At 40.0% G+C, this 20,850-nt stretch overlaps 1 protein-coding gene across 1 annotated transcript in view; it reads left to right on the forward strand.

The window, feature by feature from the left end:
- Kalrn (kalirin RhoGEF kinase) overlaps nucleotides 1–20,850 on the forward strand; it is a 440,727-nt gene that overhangs the window by 161,386 nt on the left and 258,491 nt on the right. The window contains exons 12-14 of the mRNA XM_077795355.1: nucleotides 3,778–3,973; nucleotides 12,051–12,217; nucleotides 19,772–19,891. Of these exons, the coding sequence (XP_077651481.1) occupies nucleotides 3,778–3,973; nucleotides 12,051–12,217; nucleotides 19,772–19,891 (483 nt within the window). The remainder of the gene's footprint in view (nucleotides 1–3,777; nucleotides 3,974–12,050; nucleotides 12,218–19,771; nucleotides 19,892–20,850) is intronic.

Here is a 20,850-nt window from a genome sequence, read left to right on the forward strand (position 1 = left end):
AAAAATTAGGATGACAATATTTTCTAGTCCATAGAGTTGTTGTAAGGATTTAATGAATTAACACATGTAATGTTTCTGGCAAAGCCCCTGGCATTTAAGCAGCACTCAGTACTGTGGTCAGTGTTGTTACTATTGTTATTCACAATACATTTTCATTTCATATACATTTACATACACATGAGTTTGATAATAGCAAATGTATATTATATATAAGTAAATATATACATGTGTGTGTATTTATGAGCATATGTACCTGCTTCTGGATTTTAAGCAACTAAACATCTTATGTGTCCCATTGTTCATCTCCTAATTCATTGCTGAGTCGTATCAGGAGACTCCTAGGTATTCATATAGAGCAGGTGGTTTCTCTTGCCATGCAGAGAATCTGCTCATGCAGGGAGTAGTACATACTTCTCTACTTCAGCTTTAATCCCTCTGTTCACATCCCAATTCCAATTGCAGATGTGTCTCGCATTCATGACAAAGGCCCTTGGGGAACCAGAGAATTTGAGATAGGTTAGATTGCTTACCTTATACTAAGCAGTTTGGTAGAATCGATTTAAAAATTTACCAAACCCTTAAACAAAAATACCCTATTGATGGAAGACAGTGTGTTTCCTTGCAAGTATAAATTATGCCTGGAATTTATATAAGGGCTCAGGCATATAGTTGATTTATTGATCTGTTCAAAGAGCATATGTTTATAAGGTGCATATGAAGTGAAGAAAATTGAGTTATCATGGGTCTTTTTAAAGAAAAGAAAACATGAAGAGTAAAACTGTTACTTCTCTGATGTTAGCATAAAAAAGAAGGCTGTCCCCTGGAAATCAATTCTTACGGAAGCCTTATTAATGTCACACCATAGTTAGGAGCATTGGACTAGTAGCTGATGCTCAGCTCTGCCACCAGCAGCTCTGAGACCATGAGGAAAGCTACCTGGCTGCTATGTATTTCCATTTCCTTCTAGAGCTGCTCTGGGGATTAAAATAAAGTCAGTTGAATGGCTTAACCCACTATTCATCCCATAATAAATGCACAATTTAGAGAAAAATGATTTCTTCAATCATTTTGTCATCTTCATCATGATCATCATCAACATCTAAAAATTATCAAAAAAAAAAACTACATGATGAGATTTCCAACTTTGCAGGTGATAGTAAAGAACTAAGTTGATGAGAGCAGACCACAGGAAGTGGAAGAAAGGGGGAAGGTGAGTTCTGGTTCAGGCAGGTACAGATTAAAACACTTGAGGAAGAGAGGCTAAAGTTTTCTGTACACATAAATATGGGGGAGGACTCAGATAATAGGAGGAGCCAGTGGAGAGGACTCCCTGTGAACAGAGCCCAAGGTGACTGCTAAACCAACTCCCATGGATCAATTTTTGGCAGCAGAATACTAAATTTGGTGTATCTAATCTTTTTAAAGTGAGACTTGTCATTTCCCACTGCCTGTTACCCTAATTTTTTTTTAGCTCCTCATCTAATTTCCCTTATTACTATGTCTCTAGAGTAGACAACTGTTAGATTAAAAATATTGTTCAAACTATATCTTCAAGAGGTCATCAGATCCTAACTTTCCAATTAATTCAGGAGAGTGAATAAGACAGAGGCCACTAGAGCCAAGGGAGGAACTGAGAAGGCCAGACCTGAGATGGAGCTAATAGAGCAGAAGGAGAAAGCAAAATAGGTTAACTGAAAACTGAGTGCCCTCTGGGAACCTTGTATTCCATCTTTCATTCATTTGCTACAGGTCCTCACTTCTTGCCTGAGCACATGCTCTCCAAATGGAGTTAGATCTCTAAATTCATTCCATTGGGTAGGTTTTGCTTTTAACAATCTTATCTCTGTATGAGCAAACTAACCCATGTCCCATGTTATGAGATAAACCAAAGGAAAAACATCTGAGTCTAAGGATGTGGTGAACCTTCAGGCCAGAGGGTCTGTTTTGAAGGGTGGTCAAGACTTCAAGAGACTGGGAGGAAAGACAGGGTTATTGAACAGGAATGGAGGCTGGTGGATACTGATCTAATGCTCAGGATCAGCAGTAAACCGGTTTGAATGGATCTTAGCAGAGAGCATGAGATAAGGTTGGAAAGTTAAGGTTGCTCATTAGCAGTAAGGTAAGCTGCAGTTTTGAAACCGATTTTTTTCTTTAAAAAAAGATGCATTGTCACACTCATATAATCCCAATTATTCATAAGGCTGAGACAACAGGATCTTAAGTTTGAGGTCAGCCTCAGCAACTTAGAAAAATAAAAAAGGCTAGGGTATATATAGCTCACTGGTAGAGCATTTGCCTAGCATGTGTGAGGCCCTGGGTTCAATCCCCAGTACCACAAAAAAAAAAAAAGCCCCTTGTATTCCAGAAAGAAATTGGAGAAGACACCCCAATAAAAGAACACTCCTTAAGAAAAAAAAATGTTCAAGAAAGAAAATAGTTTAAACTCCAGAAAACATTGAAAGCATACAAGTTAAACTCACTGAAGGCTCTGGCTATTGGCACTTGGAGAAATAGGGAAGTAGAGTCGGACACAGAGAGGGTGAAGAGTATATAGACCCCGGGGAAGCGACCTTAGGAGTCAGCCCTTTCTGTTGAAATTCAGCCCCTTGGAATTCTCACTCTTCAGGCTGCATAACAGAGTTGGCCCTTCAATTTAATGTAGTCAGTTGATGAGAGTGGAGGAGGTTAAGGAGAAGGGAGGAAAGAATATAGAAACACCAGATATAGAATACTGGGCAGATTTCACATTCAGTTTAGATCATATTCCTAAGATACCAGACCTCTGAGCCTCACTTTCCTGACTTAAATACTTTGACCTTTCTCTGTTTCCCTCACCAGGACCTTTGACACTTTCCTCTTCGTGAATTCCTGACCTTAGGACCCCTCTGGGATCTTCCTGCATCAAAAGGACCCTTTATTGAGTCAGTTTCATAGAAATTTGAAAGAAGAGGCAGGCTCTTCCTTTCATGGTTGTTGTCTTAGTTTTATTCTGATTTCCTGCGGTTAATGGGCAAGGAATGGACTACAAACCGTGATTTGGACAATTTTATTTATTTATTTTGGTTGTTTATTTCTGGATATCATTCTTTATGATTGATGGAGGGAATCCTGCACAATGGAACACAGGAACCAGATCTGGACCTGGAGTTGGACATGTAGAGTTTTTAAAATAATGTTGTAGCCTTGACACATTTGTCAGATTTCTCTAGACCTCAGTTTATATTACTGAAAAATACTCACTACTCAGTTTCTGAGGACCTCTTCAATTGTGAAATATTTTTATAGCAACATTTGTTGGGGATGGTGGACAAAACCTCTTTGCAGTCAGGAGAAGAACTAAGCTACTTCATAAGCTTTGCCCCTTGCTAGCAAGGGAAACCTGTGACAATTACTATGTCTGTCTGAGCGAGGGTCAGCTGCTGCTTCTGTAAGATAGACTTGAAAATCTCCATGCTGCCTTGTCTCATTGTTTCATTGTGGCAATCAAATGAGATGAATATGCAAAAGCTTTATAAACCATATATTAGAACTTAAGTGTTTTCCTGCTATTCCTTTGCTGTTGCGATAGACATTGAAACACACAAAGAACACTGGAAGGCATGTGCACACGGATGCATGGCAGTCTTGCTTAGATCAAAGAGATCATGATCAAAGAGATGGGAAGCAAAGACTATCTGAGGATTGCGTTAGTTAGTAAGGCTTGGGATTGGTGAGCTTTAGCTTAGTAGCCTCTCAAGGATTTGGCAAGCCTGTACTGATCTTGGTGGTTCCTCACAGGTTACAGCAGAGCTGGATGCCTGGAATGAGGACTTGCTTCGGCAGATGAATGACTTCAACACGGAGGATCTGACCCTAGCAGAGCAGCGGCTACAGCGCCACACAGAAAGAAAGCTAGCCATGAACAATATGACCTTTGAAGTCATTCAGCAGGGCCAAGATCTACACCAATACATCATGGAAGTCCAGGCTTCAGGTAGGCAGCCCCCCCATTCTTCTGGCAGGAGAGATGATAGAAACAAGGATACCACTTGCCTCCAAGGACCACTCCCACACTCTCATTTATTTCTACCAAGAATAGAAATTTTACCCCCATTTTAAAGAAAATGAAAGCAAAGCCATGAGAGCTAAAATAGCTTATCCAAGATTGCGCAGTTAGGCTCTAGGAAAGATGGGAATAGAGCCCGGGTCTCCTGGTACTGCAAAGAGAATAGGCCAACTAATGGTGGGAATTAGCTTGGTTTTTTGTTTGTTTGTTTGTTTGTTTTTTAATGGTGGTTTAGAAAAGTAAACCAAAAGCAGCCAGACATCCATGGAATTGTTCTTAAGTATATAGCTCCCCATCCCATCCTCGGCATACACTCTCCTCCTTTCCTCCACTCCCAGGCAGTCTTCTGTTCTCTCATGTTTCACAAGCCCTCAATTTTTTATCACTGGTCTGTAAGTGAGTATAAGCAGTACTGATAAAAATTTATTGCAAGATCATATAATTTTATTGCTTCTCAGAAAACATGGCTAAGTTACACAGATTTTACTCCTTTTCTTGCTCAAGATTTATTCAAAATGAATCCACCAAGTGCATGATCCCTTAATGTACTCCTGCCACTCTCCGGGATGGCCTTTTAGAACTGGGGAAAGCCATAGTGATTCCCCAAGAATAGCTGGTCCAGAAGAAAAGATGCTACTTATTCTGTTAGAGTGCTGGAACCCAGGTCTTCTTCACTTTAGTTAACTTTTCATTGCTATACCCAGATACCTGACAAGAACAACTTAGAAAAGGAAAGATTTATTTTGATTCATGGTTTCAGAGGAGTCTTCCATGGCCAGTTCCATTGCCACAGGCAGGACATCATGGCCGAAGTACATGACAGGAAAACTGCTCAGCTCATGGCAGCCAGGAAGCTGGGGGTGCTGGGAGCCAGGGAGAAGATAAACCGTTTCACAGAATGCCCCGAGTAACCTACTCCTTCCAACTAGCTCCCACCTCCCAGTAGTCCATTTAGTTCCCACTAAATTAATCCATCAAATGGATTAATCCAGCTGATGATGTCAGAGCCCTTTGACCCAATCATTGCCTAAAAACCCCACCTCATGAGACTTTGGGGGAAATTCCAGATCCAAAACATAACACTCCAGGTAGGTCATATGTACATTAAAATTTCAGAAGCAGTGTTCCGGCACATGAACTATGGCTTTTCACAGCCTTTTTAGGGAAGTGTGGTAGGGGGTGGATGGTGACCCCTTCTGTGTGATTGAGAATCGTACTTGGATTCAGGGTTTAGCCCACAGCAGGCCTTAATAATGGGGACCATGAGAGATGAAGACACAGTACTTAGGAGAGAGGCTGGCTAGAGCAACTGTGCAAGGATGCTCACTTTCACCACTCCGAAGTGGACGCTCCTGCCAGGTGCAGTCATGATCTTGGGCAAACCAACTTCTGTCCCAGCATCCAAATATCCATGGAAACAGAAAGCATGGATCTGGAAGTCTCTGAGGACTGCTTGTGACCGGGGGTTGGCTGTGCTTGGCGTCCACCTTAGCCATGAGGACTGAGTGGGTGAAAATACCCCCAGGCAGATGGGCTGCCCACCCCCACAGTATCCTGTTCTAGAAACAAGTTTTGTTAAAAAGATATTTGGTCAGCCTCTTCAGCCCTCTCCACTGAGACTGGCTGTTCTTCTACACCTACCTCAGCTAGCTGTTCAGTCTGGCAGAACCCATGAGGCTTCAAATGGAATGAACCCAGGCATTTCGGGGAAGCTTATTCCCTGTCCGTGACCTGGTCTTGCAGAAAAGTCATGTATCTCATCTCGGGGCTTGCAGCAAGGGAAGACAGAGTCGTGCCAGAGCTGGGGGTGGAGGTGGGTGAGGGGTGCACCCAGGGTGGGCCTTGCTCCTCTCTCATGGCTAAGGAATGCAAGACTTCAGAGACATAGGATTGTGGTTTTTCCAGTGCATTTATTTGGACTAAAGGTAAAATAACTGTCATTCTAAAAACATTACATCTAGCAAAATTAAGATTTACTGGTTTTTAGCCCCCTGCCCTAAATTAATGGTATATGCTTTGAATGTTTTTAGTAGCAAAAGCCTTGTCATAAGTCAACATTAGTCTGAGGAATAATTTCTTCATTTGTCATGTTCTTTCCTCACTATAGCATTATCTATTTGCATCTCAAGTTGGGAGGCAATAAGTTTGACTAGGAAGAAAACATGCTGTCTGAATTCAAGGTTCCATTCCATCACTAACAAGCAGTCTGATTTTGGAAGACCCTTCTCTTTCTCTTTAGACCTTAGTTTCTTCTTGTGTCTAGTGTTGCATGGGCCTTGATTCCTAAAGTCTCTTCCAGTTCTCACTTCCCATGATTCAATCCAACTACTTTCACTGGTTACTCTATAGATCTTCTCTCCAATGAAATCTGGCTAGATAACCATTACACTTGACCTCAGAAACAACAAATGCTGCTGGGCATGACTCCAGAGACTATGAAGCAGGAAGATCTCAAGTTCAAGGCTAGCCTCAGCAACTTAGTGAGACCCTGTCTCAAAATTTAAAACAAAAAATAAAATGGATTGGGGGTAAAACTCAGTGGTAAAGTACCCTATGGTTCAATCTCCACTACCAAAAAAAAAAAAAAAAAAAGGAAAAAAAGGAAGAAAAGAAAGAAAGATCAAGAGCTGTGTATCTTACAGATATATTTTTGTTGTTTAATCAAATCATAAAAGTTCTCTTTTTATGCACCACTTTTAAGTGAAAAATCTTTGGAGTCTGTTGCAATAATGCCTAGAATTTAGTGTGCCTAAGTACTCAGGCACAGTATTTGAAAATAGTGTAAACATATCCCAAAAAATAATTACATTTGGGAGGATTTTGAGAGCACAGACACAAGAGGAAATCCTGGGTTGATATCCACTCCTCTTGCTACCTGGGTGTCCTTGACCATGTTACCCAATCCCCAAAATGCCTCCCCTTCTTCTAAGGAAGTAGTGGTCAAAGGAATATCTACCACACAGGGAGATTGCAGGAAGCACAGTGGGATCATCCACTAGCATGGAAAGGGTTCAGAAAAGCTTGACAACTCTCCTGTTTTATTTTTATATTCTAGCACACACAATTCTCTTGGGGGGTTTGTGTTCGAGCAGATTCTCCAAAAGCCTCTAACAGAAGGGTTGTCTTACACACAGCAAGTTCTCAATAATGACGTTTGCTGAATTAATCAAGAATGAACACAATGTGGGCAGAACAGATGTAGGTTAAAATAATGGACCACAAATAATTTTATTTGTGTTGTAAAAGGAAAGAAAAGGAAGGGTGTGTGGTTTTTCAAAATGGAAGCTACTCTGGGGTTAACAGGAATGTGGACCTGCTGGAGCTAACAGGAAGAGCGGAGAGCCTTGATGTAAAACAATCCTGGCTGCACATTTAGAGTCACCTGGGAACTTCTTTTTTTTTTTTTTAAGAGAGAGTGAGAGAGGAGAGAGAGAGAGAGAGAGAGAGAGAGAGAGAGAGAGAGAGAGAGAGAGAGAGAGAGAGAATTTTTAATATTTATTTTTTAGTTTTCGGCGGACACAACATCTTTGTTTGTATGTGGTGCTGAGGATCGAACCCGGGCCGCACGCATGCCAGGCGAGCACGCTACCGCTTGAGCCACATCCCCAGCCCCACCTGGGAACTTCTTAAAAATACCAATGACTGGGCCTCATTCCTCAGGGAGTTTTACTTAATTGGCCTGGAGTGGGCCAAGGTTTTTATTTTTTTAAAAAACTTCCCAGGCGATTCTGGCCCAGGCCAAAATTGAGAAAACTGATCTAAAAACCTGATTAAAGGACTTTTTAAGTTCTGACCTGAGTGTTTCATAGAGGGAGTGATACAGTAAGAGAAGTGGAAGGAGAGGAGAAAAGAAAAAATAAAAGATATTCTCTGCCCGAGGCTGATACAAATATTTAAGAACATGAACAGTTGAAACATGCTATAGGTATGAGCAGCACAGCCAGGAATCCCCGAATCTGACCCTCCACCACAGCTACCTCTCTCCTTGAGGAAACTGAAGTGGTCCCTCAACCTTGCAGCCAAGGAAAATAGAGCCATGTTTATTGTTATTTGCTGTGGCCTTGTACCCTAAATAAACATCAGTGCAGAGGGTTCCGTAGCTGAGTGTAACCCAGGAGCATCTCTGGTCTCTGCATGGTGGCCACTGTGCCATCTTCACAATTGTAGCTGCATGTTGGAATCAGCCTGGGGGTCTTAACAATCACTGACAACTGAGTCTCACAGAGATTTTGCTGCAATGGGTCTGGGATGTGGCCAGGACTTGGTGATTTTTATAAGTTCTTCAAATGAATCTAATGTGAGCAAGGATTGAGAGCCCTAGTAATAGCTCTCAAACCATACTTTATAATGATGTGCATTAAGCAAATGCATAAATACCTGCCAGCAGATTTTATGCTTACATTTTACATAAGACATTCAACAGTGCCATAAGTAATCAACAAAAGGTATTTACATTAAAGGGAAAAGTGGAAAATGGATATTTTGAGCCAACTAGATAACTATATATAATATCTCTGTCAGTCCTCATGACATTCCTAGTAAGTTGTTGTGATTCCCATTAGATGGATAAGAAAACTGAGGCTCAGAAAAGGTAAGGAGCCCATAATCTCACCATTAATTGGTTGCAAAATGTAGATTCAAACCTAAGCATGACCTTTCCTAAAGCTCTTATGTACTGTACACCACAATATATGACCTCAGCTCTTCCTAAAGAGGCCTGTTTGTTCACTGACCAAGGATGTATTGGGTGATACGAGTCCAGCACCATGCTGGAGCCAGAAGAAATAGAGATGAATGTAGCCAACACAGGCCTGGTCAGGGAGCCCTGTTCCTGTACAATATAAATAAGTTGATAAGGAACCAACTCTGGTGGAAGCATTTTGATGAAGGGATAGGCACAGAACACTATGGGAGCACATCAGAAAGACACCGCAATACAATTCTTTTTAAAAAGACTGACAACCATTTTATTATAATTCATGACTTGATATAAAGAACACATATCTCTTCCTGAATTTCTGAGAGCCCCTTAAGGAAGATGGGTAGGTCTATGATTAGACTGAGAGCAGTGAAGTCAACATAAGCAAACTCTATTTGCTGTCAACTGGTGGATATTTACCAGTTGGTGTTTTAACTGGAACTCACACCAATGTATTGGAGAGCAGTGGAAGAGAAGGGTTTCTTTCTGTTCTAGGAGTGGGTTGAACAAGCCCTCGTGTTCCTCCTATTCACTCCACTCACAATGGTGTGTTCACAATGATGAATTCAGAGATGTAGTGGGCATCCCTTCATCTTTTGTATTTCTTGCATTCATCTCATGTAAAATAATATGGAGTGAAACAAATGAAATTGCAGGACCTGACTCTTGGGGTAGGCTTACCTGTTGTGGATGACGTCCCAAGCAGGTGCTGGCCTCCTTGATGAGTTGTTGGCTTCAAGTATCTATTCACATCAGTGTGGCAGGGGTCAGCTGTGAGCTTCACACAGAAAGACACCTTGACTTAGCCCAGCATGCTAAACACTAAGAGACACTGCAAAATGAAGATAAGCTAGAATAAATCCTCACTGTGACTGGACATGAAGAAAAGATGGATCTAAAATTACATTTCCAGAAAGTAAACATAGGGGTCAAGGGTCATTCTCCATGCTGAGCACTGCAGAGGTAGAAATCTCTCTGTTTCTTATATTTTTATTGAGAAGGAGATGATCTACCTCATCCTCCTGGTAATTGAAAATAGCAACCAGAGGGGGTTGGCTGCCAAAAGAACAAGCCTGTTCTTTTCTCTGTCTCCCACGGATATTTCGGGAGCTGGGACTTGGAATTATGAAACTGACAAAAAAATAAATATGAAAAGATACTGAAATTATTACCATGTAACACCAGAAAATATTTTTTCCCACTCTCCCATATTGTCCTTATATAAAACACTATTTTTGCCTCTGGAAATGAATTTCCCTAAGTGTGCACAGACTTTCCTGGTACTCCCCCGACTGCAGGCTGCAGGTGTGTTGGTGGCAGCAGTGATGAAGTTCTTATGGTGTGAGTCAGAGTAACAGGGATGTCTCCCAAAGGGGATTTTTTTTTAGGTCGTTCGTTAAGATTGGTGGGTTCCTTTGAATTTGATCACCATGGATAATTTGAGGACATACCTGCTGGGTTTTTGAGTCTGAATCCCATTGTGGGTCAAGTCCCTATTTTTCTGCATCTCAGATAAAGTGTCAGCATTAGAACCACAACTGCTTTGGGCCATCATTTAAAGGATAAGGATTTGGACAGAAGAGGTTACAGAGCTAAATAGAGTCAGAGGTCAGAATAGGAAAATGATTGAGTTAGAATTTTCCCAAAGCTGAGGATCTGAACAAATCTGAATCAAAAATAGGTAGACAATTAAAATAAAGAAACAACGTAAATCACAACTTGCACCAAGTCAGAGAGAGGAACCCAGAGGGAATGAATGGAAGAGGGCAGAAAGTTGGAAGTTTAAGGTGAGTGCCAGGAACTAGGGAAAGCTATGGGACTAGGAGCAGTAATCTGTATTTATTATGGGTACATGGATCTACATTGATTGCATGTATATAACATATGCACACAATATGTACATGTCATGTGCTTTACATGTATTATCTCATTTTATCATCCCAACAAATTAAGAGGTAACTTATAAGGTAGGTAGGTAGATAAATAGATCGGTTTGCAAAGTTGTAGTTTACATGTGAAGAAAATGAAGCTTCTGAAAGGTTAGATGTCTTGCCCGAGACTCATATTTTAACCCTCAGGACTGGTTCAGAAGATGGTACATTTTCCATGTTGTCTCTGAGAATTAAAAAAGGACTATAGTTCAACTCACTAGCAACAAAAGTACTGGATAACTAAGGCAGTCCCTTTACTTTGAGAGTTTGTATCCTAAAGCAGAAATCCATTTGAGAAAGGCTACTTCCGAACCGGTGGAGATAATGTATAAATAGAAGTGTTGGCAGGGTAAGGAGAACACGTGTGTATATATCTGCACTCGGGTGTTGGGAGAGGTATAGGGAAAGGGCAGACAGGAAGGTAGAGAAGGAATGGAACCACAGATTTTGGCTAGCAGATATCAATTCATGGTCCCTATTACAGGCTGGTGGTTTATTAACACTGGACGCTTGTCAGTGACTGGGCTTACTAATTGTTTTGAATTAGTAGAATAATGAACAAATTTTCCTTGTGTGAAATGGATAAGCATTCAATATCCCTGTGATGTTGCTAGGGTGTATTTATAGTATGTGTTTGAGAGCCAGTGTGTATTTCTTTTTATATATATATATATTTATTTTTTACTTTTTTAGATGGACACAATATCTTTATTTTATTTTTATGTGGTGCTGAGGATCAAACCCAGTGCCTCATGCATGCCAGTCGAGCGCGCTACCACTTCAGCCACATCCCAGCCCTGCTAGCATCTATTTCTAAGCCTTGCTTTTTTTTTAGAGGCAAAGAAGTTGGCTAATAAAATCATCACTCCCCAGCTACTCTCATCATAGTGTACTTCCCATCTAATGAGAAATTATATCTGAGCTTAAAAGAGAATGTGCCCTTGGCAGAATTTCCTAAAACAGGGTCCATTTAGTTTAGTTTTATGTTTTCTGATTTGACCCAGAGGCTTGCTTGTGAATATTCTGGGTGTTGGGAAATCGAAATCTCCTGTCAGGGGCTAGTGGGTGCTGTTGACCAGGGATGGATTTCCAGAACGCCAACTCTCTAATTCCATTTGGTAGTAAAGAGCTGATCACTTATTGAAAAGTAACTCCAGGCAAAGGATCAGTTAACCCAAAAGAGCTGGCGTGGGCTGAGCATCCTAAATAAGGGCCACTTACAGGGATCTGTCTGGCTGAACAGAGGGATATGTAGAGGTTGGGAGGGTGCTGATAATGGCCACTTCCAAATCCAGTTTTCTTACGAATATTAAGGAAATGTTGTCTTCACAGTACTATGTGGTTTTTAAATATTTACATTTTTTTTTTAAATCAGGAATTGAGTTAATCTGTGAAAAAGACATTGATCTGGCAGCCCAGGTGCAAGAGTTGCTAGAGTTTCTCCATGAGAAGCAGCATGAATTGGAGCTCAACGCGGAACAGACCCACAAGCGGCTAGAGCAGTGTCTCCAACTGCGGCACCTCCAGGCCGAGGTCAAACAGGTGAGCCTGGCCTGGTGCCCGCTCCTGTTGTGGGTGAGGCATGCAGAGCCACAGCCACAGGTGTAACCTCTGAGTATCCAAGCCTTAAAAAATAGATAAGGACTCATTAATTTCTGAAAGTTTGGCTGCTGTACCTAATAGACTCCATGGTAAAATGCCCCAAGCTATAGCACATTATAATCTAAGGAGAGCATTCCAGAGATTTCCCATGTTGTCCTCTGTCACTGAATCTATTCTGTTCCTTCCTATGCTTAATCCTGTCACAGAGTCCAGAGTTACATTGATAAATTTGAGGCACCTATATCCTTGTGACAGTACCTGACACATAGCTGATAGTTGTTAAGTAGTAGTCATTTCCATCATTATTTCCAATGTGTATGTGACTCTTAAAGGAACATTTTCTGGACATTTAAAAGTTGATTTTAAAAAAGATCAAAGAATTCTTCTCTGCATGAGGCCTTATACCAGGCATTTTACTGGAGGACACATTCAGACCTCCAGGAATGTGTACCTAATGATAAGTGATACATTTGTGAATATTACTGTTAGTTATGCTTTCAGCTCATAGTTTTCAGAGGTTCAGTCCATGGCCAACTGACTCTTCTGTGGGCCCAAAGTGAGACAGACCATCAAACCAGTTCCAAATGCTTCTGAACCACATGGTCAAGTTAGTCACAGCAACAACCCCACTTCTCAATACCAATTTCGGGGTTAGTTAGCTTTTCATTGCCATGACAAAAATACTTGAGAACAACAACTTAGAGGAGGAAGAATTCACTCTGAACTCATGGTTTCAGAGCATTTAGTTTATGGTTGGCTGACCCCATTGCTCTGAGCCCCAGGTAAGACAGAAAATCATGGTGGAAGGTCTTGGCAGAGGGAAGCTGCTCATCTTATGGTGGCCAGAAAACAGAGCAATTGCAAAAGAGGCCTCAGGAAAAATGAACCCTTTGTGGGGCATGCCCCCAGTAGCCCACCTCTTTTAGTCATGACCCCACCCACCTACTGTTACCACCCAGTTAATCCATTCAAACTAGGATGAACTGATTCGGTTACCACTCTATAATCTGGTTATTTTACCTCTGAATATTCATGTATTAACCTAGGAGCTTTGGGGGAACACTTTATTTACTATAATGATTACTATTTATATCATGAGCAGACTGTAATAAATAACAATGTAATAATCATGGCATAAGCATTAGCAAGGAATATCTTGAATATAGGTGACTGAGAAATAGTAATTCTTGTGAACATAATGAATTGGCATCTTTTAAAACAAAGATTGAAGTAAAAATACAATAACAGTTCCAATACTATGTACCTTTTCCATCTCCATCAATCCTCACAATACTCTTTGAAGCAGATACTAGTCCTGTTTTAAGGATTAGGCTACTGAAGCTTAGAGAGGTCACCAGACTATGATCACAATGAGGAAAGAACACACCACTACCCTCCACAGGTGCCAGAGGGCCTCCTGCAGGTCAGGACCTCATCACCTCAGTGGTTGCTGCTTTCTGCTCCCTATTCCTCTAAGCAACCCTGTCCCCCCTGCTTCTTCTAGGCCCAAGTTATCCTAAGCAGAGAAATATTTTCCACCTTTAAACATTCTTATGTACAGTGTCTACAAGAGATTTTAGGTTTAAATGTATTAATGGAGTACAAGAGACAAAAATGTCATATTTAACTATTTCTCACTCACCTGTATTCAAGATATCCCTTGCTAATGCTTATGCCATGATTATTACATCATTATTCATTATACTGGGAAGAATCATCTTCATTCCTCTTTTCTTTCAATCAGTGCTCAGCCAGAGCCCAGCCACATGCCATGCTAAAGGTCTATATTCAGCACAGATGAAATCAAATCACTGAGCCCCATGCAAAACTGGATCACAGAGCTGCCATCCAGGTGTTTTCTGCCTAATTACAGTGGGATACACATGAGCCTCTAAATATAAATGTTATTCATAAGGACATGTTAGAATTCCTAGCAGGCTCAGAGCAGTAATAGGAACACAAATTTTGAAACTTTTAGCATAAGTGATAGTACTTTCTTTTCATATGAGAGGTACTTTTTCCTTTATGATCTCATTTTAAAAAGAACATTCCCATGAGGGAAATTGTGTTATGTTTTCTTTATAAATGAGGAAACTGAGGCACACAGAATTAGTGCTCTCCAGGGCTTACAGTAGTTTGCTGAAACCTGAGCCCAAGCTGCCTAAATGCAAGTCTCGCCTCTAAGGGGCCTCATACTCACACAGGAGCATTAGAGAGAAGCCCTCCCAGTCTAAGGTTTTCCTGGCCTGGCTGATACCATGTCTGAAAAGACAGGCAGACATGGTCTTGGCTGCATGGAGAGTGTGGCACCTAAAGCCAGCAGGGCTCCAACAGGTCATCAAACTCCTCCCCTGCTCTCAAGCCTGGGAATTTCTATCAGTAGCAGAAGACAGGATTGAGTAATCATCTGATAGGGGGAAAAAAAAGTAGGGTAGTCATTCCTATTTGACTTTAAAATGGAAGACATAGTTTTGCTTTTGTTCTTGGATTTTTAATTTTATTTATTTTTTTGCTCCAGCATCAATAGTAGAATCAGTTCCATAATTATGTTTTCCTTAAGCTGATATTAAAATTGAAATGAATTTTCATTCTTTAAGTATACATCCTATATAAAGTGGGTTCTGGGATGATAGGTAGTTTGTCAAATGGAAAACTAGATTGTTTATATCTGAGTAATCCTGGGTTGACTAATATCTGCATTTATTCCCATTCATAATTTCATGCATTGGAGGACAAAAAGTTCTTCTGTAGGGGTGGGAAGATGTTCTCTTCCCACCATGGCAAGAATTACACACATGGGATTATAGTTCAAAACTGTACAAGCTTACTCAAGTCCAGCTCTGAAGAAACCTACAAAGACCTTTGCAAAAGACAGTAGCCCTTTGATCACCAAGGGACTGCTACTTGGTTAAGCCACCATGCCTCATTAGACAGACCTGTTTTCCTTGTCAGTGTAGGCTCTTTCTTTAGGGATTTGTCTGATCCAGTTTCAGAGAAGGCATTTGTGTTTGATGGAAATTGGTGGAGCAGGAAATATTGATTTGGAAACTGTTGACACTTGGAAAAAGCGAGTTAATTTAGATGTCAGTATTGATCAGTGAGGCTAAATTTAGACACTGGCTTGAGAGTTTCTCTTTTGAATATACTCTTATAGAGGAAAAAAAGAAAAGAAAAAAGATACCTTAATTGAAATGCCATTAATTTAGACAGAAAGGGAGATAAAATAATGTATTATGATACATCTCTATTGTTGGAGCTTTTAGATTAAAGGTTTAGATTTGACTGTGTAGCCATCATAATCAGAAGTGTAGTTACACCAAAATTATATTAAACAAAGCTTTTACAAGTGAGAAAGGTGCATAGACTGACTGAAGATTATCCAAAACAAATGAAATTGAGGAATGCAACTGACTTTCTTTCTAAGAGCTGCCTCTGGGGAAATGTTGAAGGAAAACCACTCCCCCAATTACAGCATTTGGCCTAGGTCCCCAGGCCACCCATGTGCCCCTCAGATTACCCTCCAAACCCCACAGAATTCTCAGACTGCTTCCAGGAAAATTACCACTCCAGTAAAGATGACCTCACATCCATTAGATAATTCAGGAAGATTGAAAAAAATGACCTAATAGGTATAAAACTAAATGAATTTCCAGATGTTATTCTTGCAAAGCAGTGCATTTAGCAGAAAATAAGCTAAAATCAATTTATAAGATATCAGATTGCTTCCTCAGGTTAAATATTTGCCAAAATTTCCATATGATCAAGTATATATTCAGAACAAAGGGAAATAATATTAGCCTGACCTTATACTCCTGTGGAGAATACTGTGTTCAGTTCTGGTGACTGTATGTAAAAGGTAGAAAGGTATTCAATTAGATCCAAAAGATGGGCAACCAAAGGGACACGTACCATCCTTTTCTTTCAAAATGCAGATAAGTAAGAAAACACATGGCAAATGGATAGTCATAAATCCAGGAAGAATGAATGTGTGTACAATCTCAGAGAAAGGAGTTTTTAGAAGTAAGGAATTCTAGAATTATGACAGGCTCCCTACTACCAAAAATTCCTAAGTATTTTTCCTATTTCAGAAGTAATTGTGCCTTGTGATGGGTCATCTATAATAGCAATCCTAAGAGTTGGTCGCCTTAAGTGCAACTTCATAACTTTATTGTAGGTATGACCTCAAGAACACAGTCATCGGCATGCAGCTTCCTCAGCATGCATTATTACAAGGCCTTGTCTTCCCATCTTAAATGTCATCATCAGGTGTGGACATCCACGTCCAGTTACTCTAGTCCACTCTCCTTCTGATTTTATGGTTTGAAAAATATTTGCATATTAGTGATTTAATTTCATCTTTACCTTTTGCTTAAAGCAAAAAAAGTTTTCACATTTTATAGATGAGAAAACTGTGCCTTGTATTAAATGATATTTCTAAGTTCACACTGCTCAAGATTAGTAGAAGTAATATTTTCTCATTTTGTTTCATGTCTCTTTTACTTAGCACATATTTGGATGCCCACAGGATAATAACTAACAAATTTTATGAATCAGGAGGATAAAAGATCCCAATAATAGAAAATTACATCTACAAAAGTTGTCCATAATCAGAGTATAAAGGGTAATGATGACAACAACCTAAGAAACATCAGAATATGTCAATAAGCTCATTCAAACTATTGAATAAAGCTTACTATATCTAAAATTTTTCTCTTTTCATTGGGAAAAGTATAAATGAAGAATCACAGCACTACCAGACATCACTAACACCAACACCATCATCATTATCAAACTTTACATTTCCAGTATGTTACATCAACCCTGTAATACAAAAAGGGAAGGCGCAACTATCCTTATTTTACAGATAAGAAAACTGAGGTTCAGATAGGTTAAGTGATTTTTCCAGGTAAGTAACAAAGTCAGGTATTCTGACTTCAAATTTATGCTTTTTCTAAACTATGCCAGTTCTACTTCTGGGGCTGACTCATTCATGGGGATCAATCTCACCATGGAATAAGCCATGGGTATAAACTACCATGTATTCTTATTTTCTTAAAATCAAATGTTTAGGGGCTGGGGTTGTGGCTCAGTGGTAGAGCACTTGCCTTGCATGTGTACGGCAATTGGTTTGATCCTGAGCACCACATAAAATAAATAAATGAAGGTATTATCCTGTTAATCTACAATTAAAATTTTTTTAAATCAAATGTTTAGAACTTCAAAATTATTTTATAAAGAGTATTTTATAAACAGTATTTGGGAAATAAAATGAACAATAGGATATGATTTAATAAAAGAACTAGGGACCAAACACATGATATTTCTAGGTGGAAAAAGCTGGTAAATGGGTATTCTCACCACCATAGCTATCACTGATGTTTCCAGTTGGCTGAAACTAGAGAGGAGAAGAATTTTCCAGCAATACTCAGGAGGCCCAGAAGGAGCATTAATTTGTGTTGCACATAGAGAAAATGTTTTTCTGACACTCTTAAATAATCTCTAAACTAAGCAGAATTCAGTGAAACATGGTACATAGAGACACAGTTCAAAATACATATTATGAACTCCATCTTCCAAATAGAAGAGCATTTGGACATGCAATCTATGAATGCAAACTTTCAGGCAGCTTTTCAAAATCATTAGCACCTCTAGCTAGCCAGCCACAGTCCACCAGTGACAACAGGAATTTCACACGTACACTCTGAGCAGTTATTTCCTGCAACCAATTGCTTTACAGATTGGCATCTCATCCACAACCTGCCAGACTGGCCATGAATTAACATCTCAATCCAATTAGCCCAGCTCCAGCAGGACTTGTGCCCCAATGTTATCCATGCACAATAAGGCATCAGTCATTGTCTGCTCAGGGATGAAATTTGAGAAAGCCCTTTGGGAGTTATGGAGCAGCAGACCAGCCTTGGTATTTTCCAGTTGTTTAACATGAGGAAGTTGAGGGGAGAAAAAAATTTGAAAGCAAATCTGAAACAGATCATGGTGTCTCTTCCTTTGGCATGAGGTAACAGATGGATGGTATTTACTGACTTTGAAATTTCCAGAGAAGTTTCATTTCCTCACCAAGCAAAAACCTCAGAGTCCCTAGAAAAGAAGATATTTAGCTGCGTTCTGGTGACAGCACAACAGGTGTGTTTGCAGAGCCTAACTCTCCCAGGTGGACTATTTTTTTTTTTATTTATTGTTGGTTGTTCAAAACATTACATAGTTCTTGATATATCGTATTTCACATTTTGATTCAAGTGGGTTATGAACTCCCATTTTACCCCGTATACAGCTTGCAGAATCACATCAGTTACACTTCCATTGATTTACATATTGATATACTCGTGTCTGTTGTATTCTGCTGCCCTTCCTATCCTCTACTATCCCCCCTCCCCTCCCCTCCCCTCCCCTCCCCTCTTCTCTCTCTACCCCCACTACTGTAATTCATTCCTCCCCCTTGTATTATTTTTCCCTTTCCCCTCACTTCCTCGTGTATGTAATTTTGTATAACCAGGTGGACTATTTTACACAGACTCTGTTAAAACTAGATAGTTGCCCATTTCACAAACTAGGACTATCTGCTAGCTGTAATCTTCTTCTATCCTAATATTGCTTAGCTGAGTTTTCTTTGCCCCACTACTCATTACGTTCACACAGAAATTGTATTCAGCCCAGCCATAACCTCTAAATGATTTAAGTCCATTATAATTTACTCTCCCTTTTTCTGATGATCAGTATATGACTTATTCATGCTATTTTACTTGTTTTCTCCTTCCTGCTTCCTTTGGGCCGTTTACCTAGCAAACCCCAACTCCATTTATTCCTGACTATTTTGTAAGATATAGGGAGGTTGGACTCACCGCTCAGGTATGACTTGGGTCTTCTCCATTACTTTTAAAACATTACTATACCACACCCATGATAGGTAGGGTACTGTACTAGGCACCATATGATAATAAGATATGACTAATAGATTTCCCCAGACTTCAGGGAGTTTACCTTCTAAGGGGAAAATGAAATTTAGGTTAAAATAACTGAAGAAGTCAGCTGTGGTGATTAACATATAGGTGGTACATACAAAGTAGTATGGTTGTGCTGAAAAAGGAAGAGATTGCTCCTAATAGGAATGATGAGGCGTGGAAGATTTCAGGAAGTTGTTGTTGTTTGAACTGGGTCTTAAAAAAAGAATAGGATACCAACAGTTGGAATTTACTTATTTATGCCATTCAATATTCCTGAAGGAACTTTAGACACACATACAACCAGATTGATGCTTAAATGAGTGAGGAAATTAGGTTAGTTAGTGGGTGGTAAAGGGAGGAAATAATATATAGACCTGGAAATGGAATTATCACATAAAATAAACTCCTTATGTCACAAGGTGATAGTGAGACCCTTCCTGAACTCTGTCCTTTGAATGAAGTGCCTTTATATAAGGCAACACTCTGGGGAAGCTGTGGAAAGCCATTCACCTCTGTCCTTATCCTGATTCCCTAGGTCCTGGGATGGATCCGCAATGGAGAGTCCATGCTCAACGCCAGCCTGGTCAATGCCAGCTCTTTGTCTGAAGCAGAACAGCTACAGCGGGAGCATGAGCAGTTCCAACTGGCCATCGAGGTAACAACCAAATCTGACTGCACTGCTTTCTGTCCCCCTCTCTGCTCTGTGCCTGGGGCAGCATGATTCCCTGAGGTCGGGTGTTCCTTCAGGTGTGGGAGTCTTTACTCTTTCAGGTCCAGGAAGCTTCCCTCCTACCCAGGTACTGATGGGAAAGTGAGTGTAGTGCTCATGCCCCCAAGGAGGCCAGCATCAGAAGTCAAGTATGCACACTACGAATGAGAATCTTACTCATCAGGGCCTTCAGCCTTTCAGAGCCCTCGTACTTTGAGATATTTACACAGTATAGATTATGTGCCAGTTGAGAAATGTAAAGCTGAAAGTTAGAATTCACTTCCAATTGAAAATCCCTCAGACCTTATAAACAAGTGCATGAGTTTCTACTAAATTGGAATCATATTTTTTTATTGTATTTCTAACCATTTGGTTTATAGGTCAAAGTCTATCTTCTAACAAGGACAACCAGCATTGGAGCAGATCACACCTGTCTGCCTTGCTAAAGTTGTTGTTCAATAATGCTGGTAGAAGTCATATTTAGGGAGTAAACTGCAACTAGAAGATGTTACCAACTGGGACCATTTTAAAATGAAAGCCTATTTTAAACTGGGAACCGGAACCATTTTAAAATGAAAACCTATTTTAAAATAAACTCCACTTATAATAATCTAATATAAATGTTGCCATGCTTTAAATAATACCTTTAATTGTCCTTTCTATTAGGACATCCTCCTTCCCAAAGAGACTTAAGCTGATTGCTTCACAGTGGTTTGAGGAAAGAATAGGAAATGGGACATGAGAATTGTATTAAAAATAAAATAAGTTCAGTACCAATGGGAATAGAGACAAAGAGTGAAAACTTCAAAGACACTCATTATTCTGTGGATCATCATAGAAATTAGCCCACTTCTGAGTAAGAGCTACAAAGCTGTTATTTTCTAAAAAATTATTGTTAATGGGTA

This window comes from Urocitellus parryii, chromosome 2 (genome assembly GCF_045843805.1).
Source record: "Urocitellus parryii isolate mUroPar1 chromosome 2, mUroPar1.hap1, whole genome shotgun sequence".
NCBI classification, from domain to species: Eukaryota; Metazoa; Chordata; class Mammalia; order Rodentia; family Sciuridae; genus Urocitellus; species Urocitellus parryii.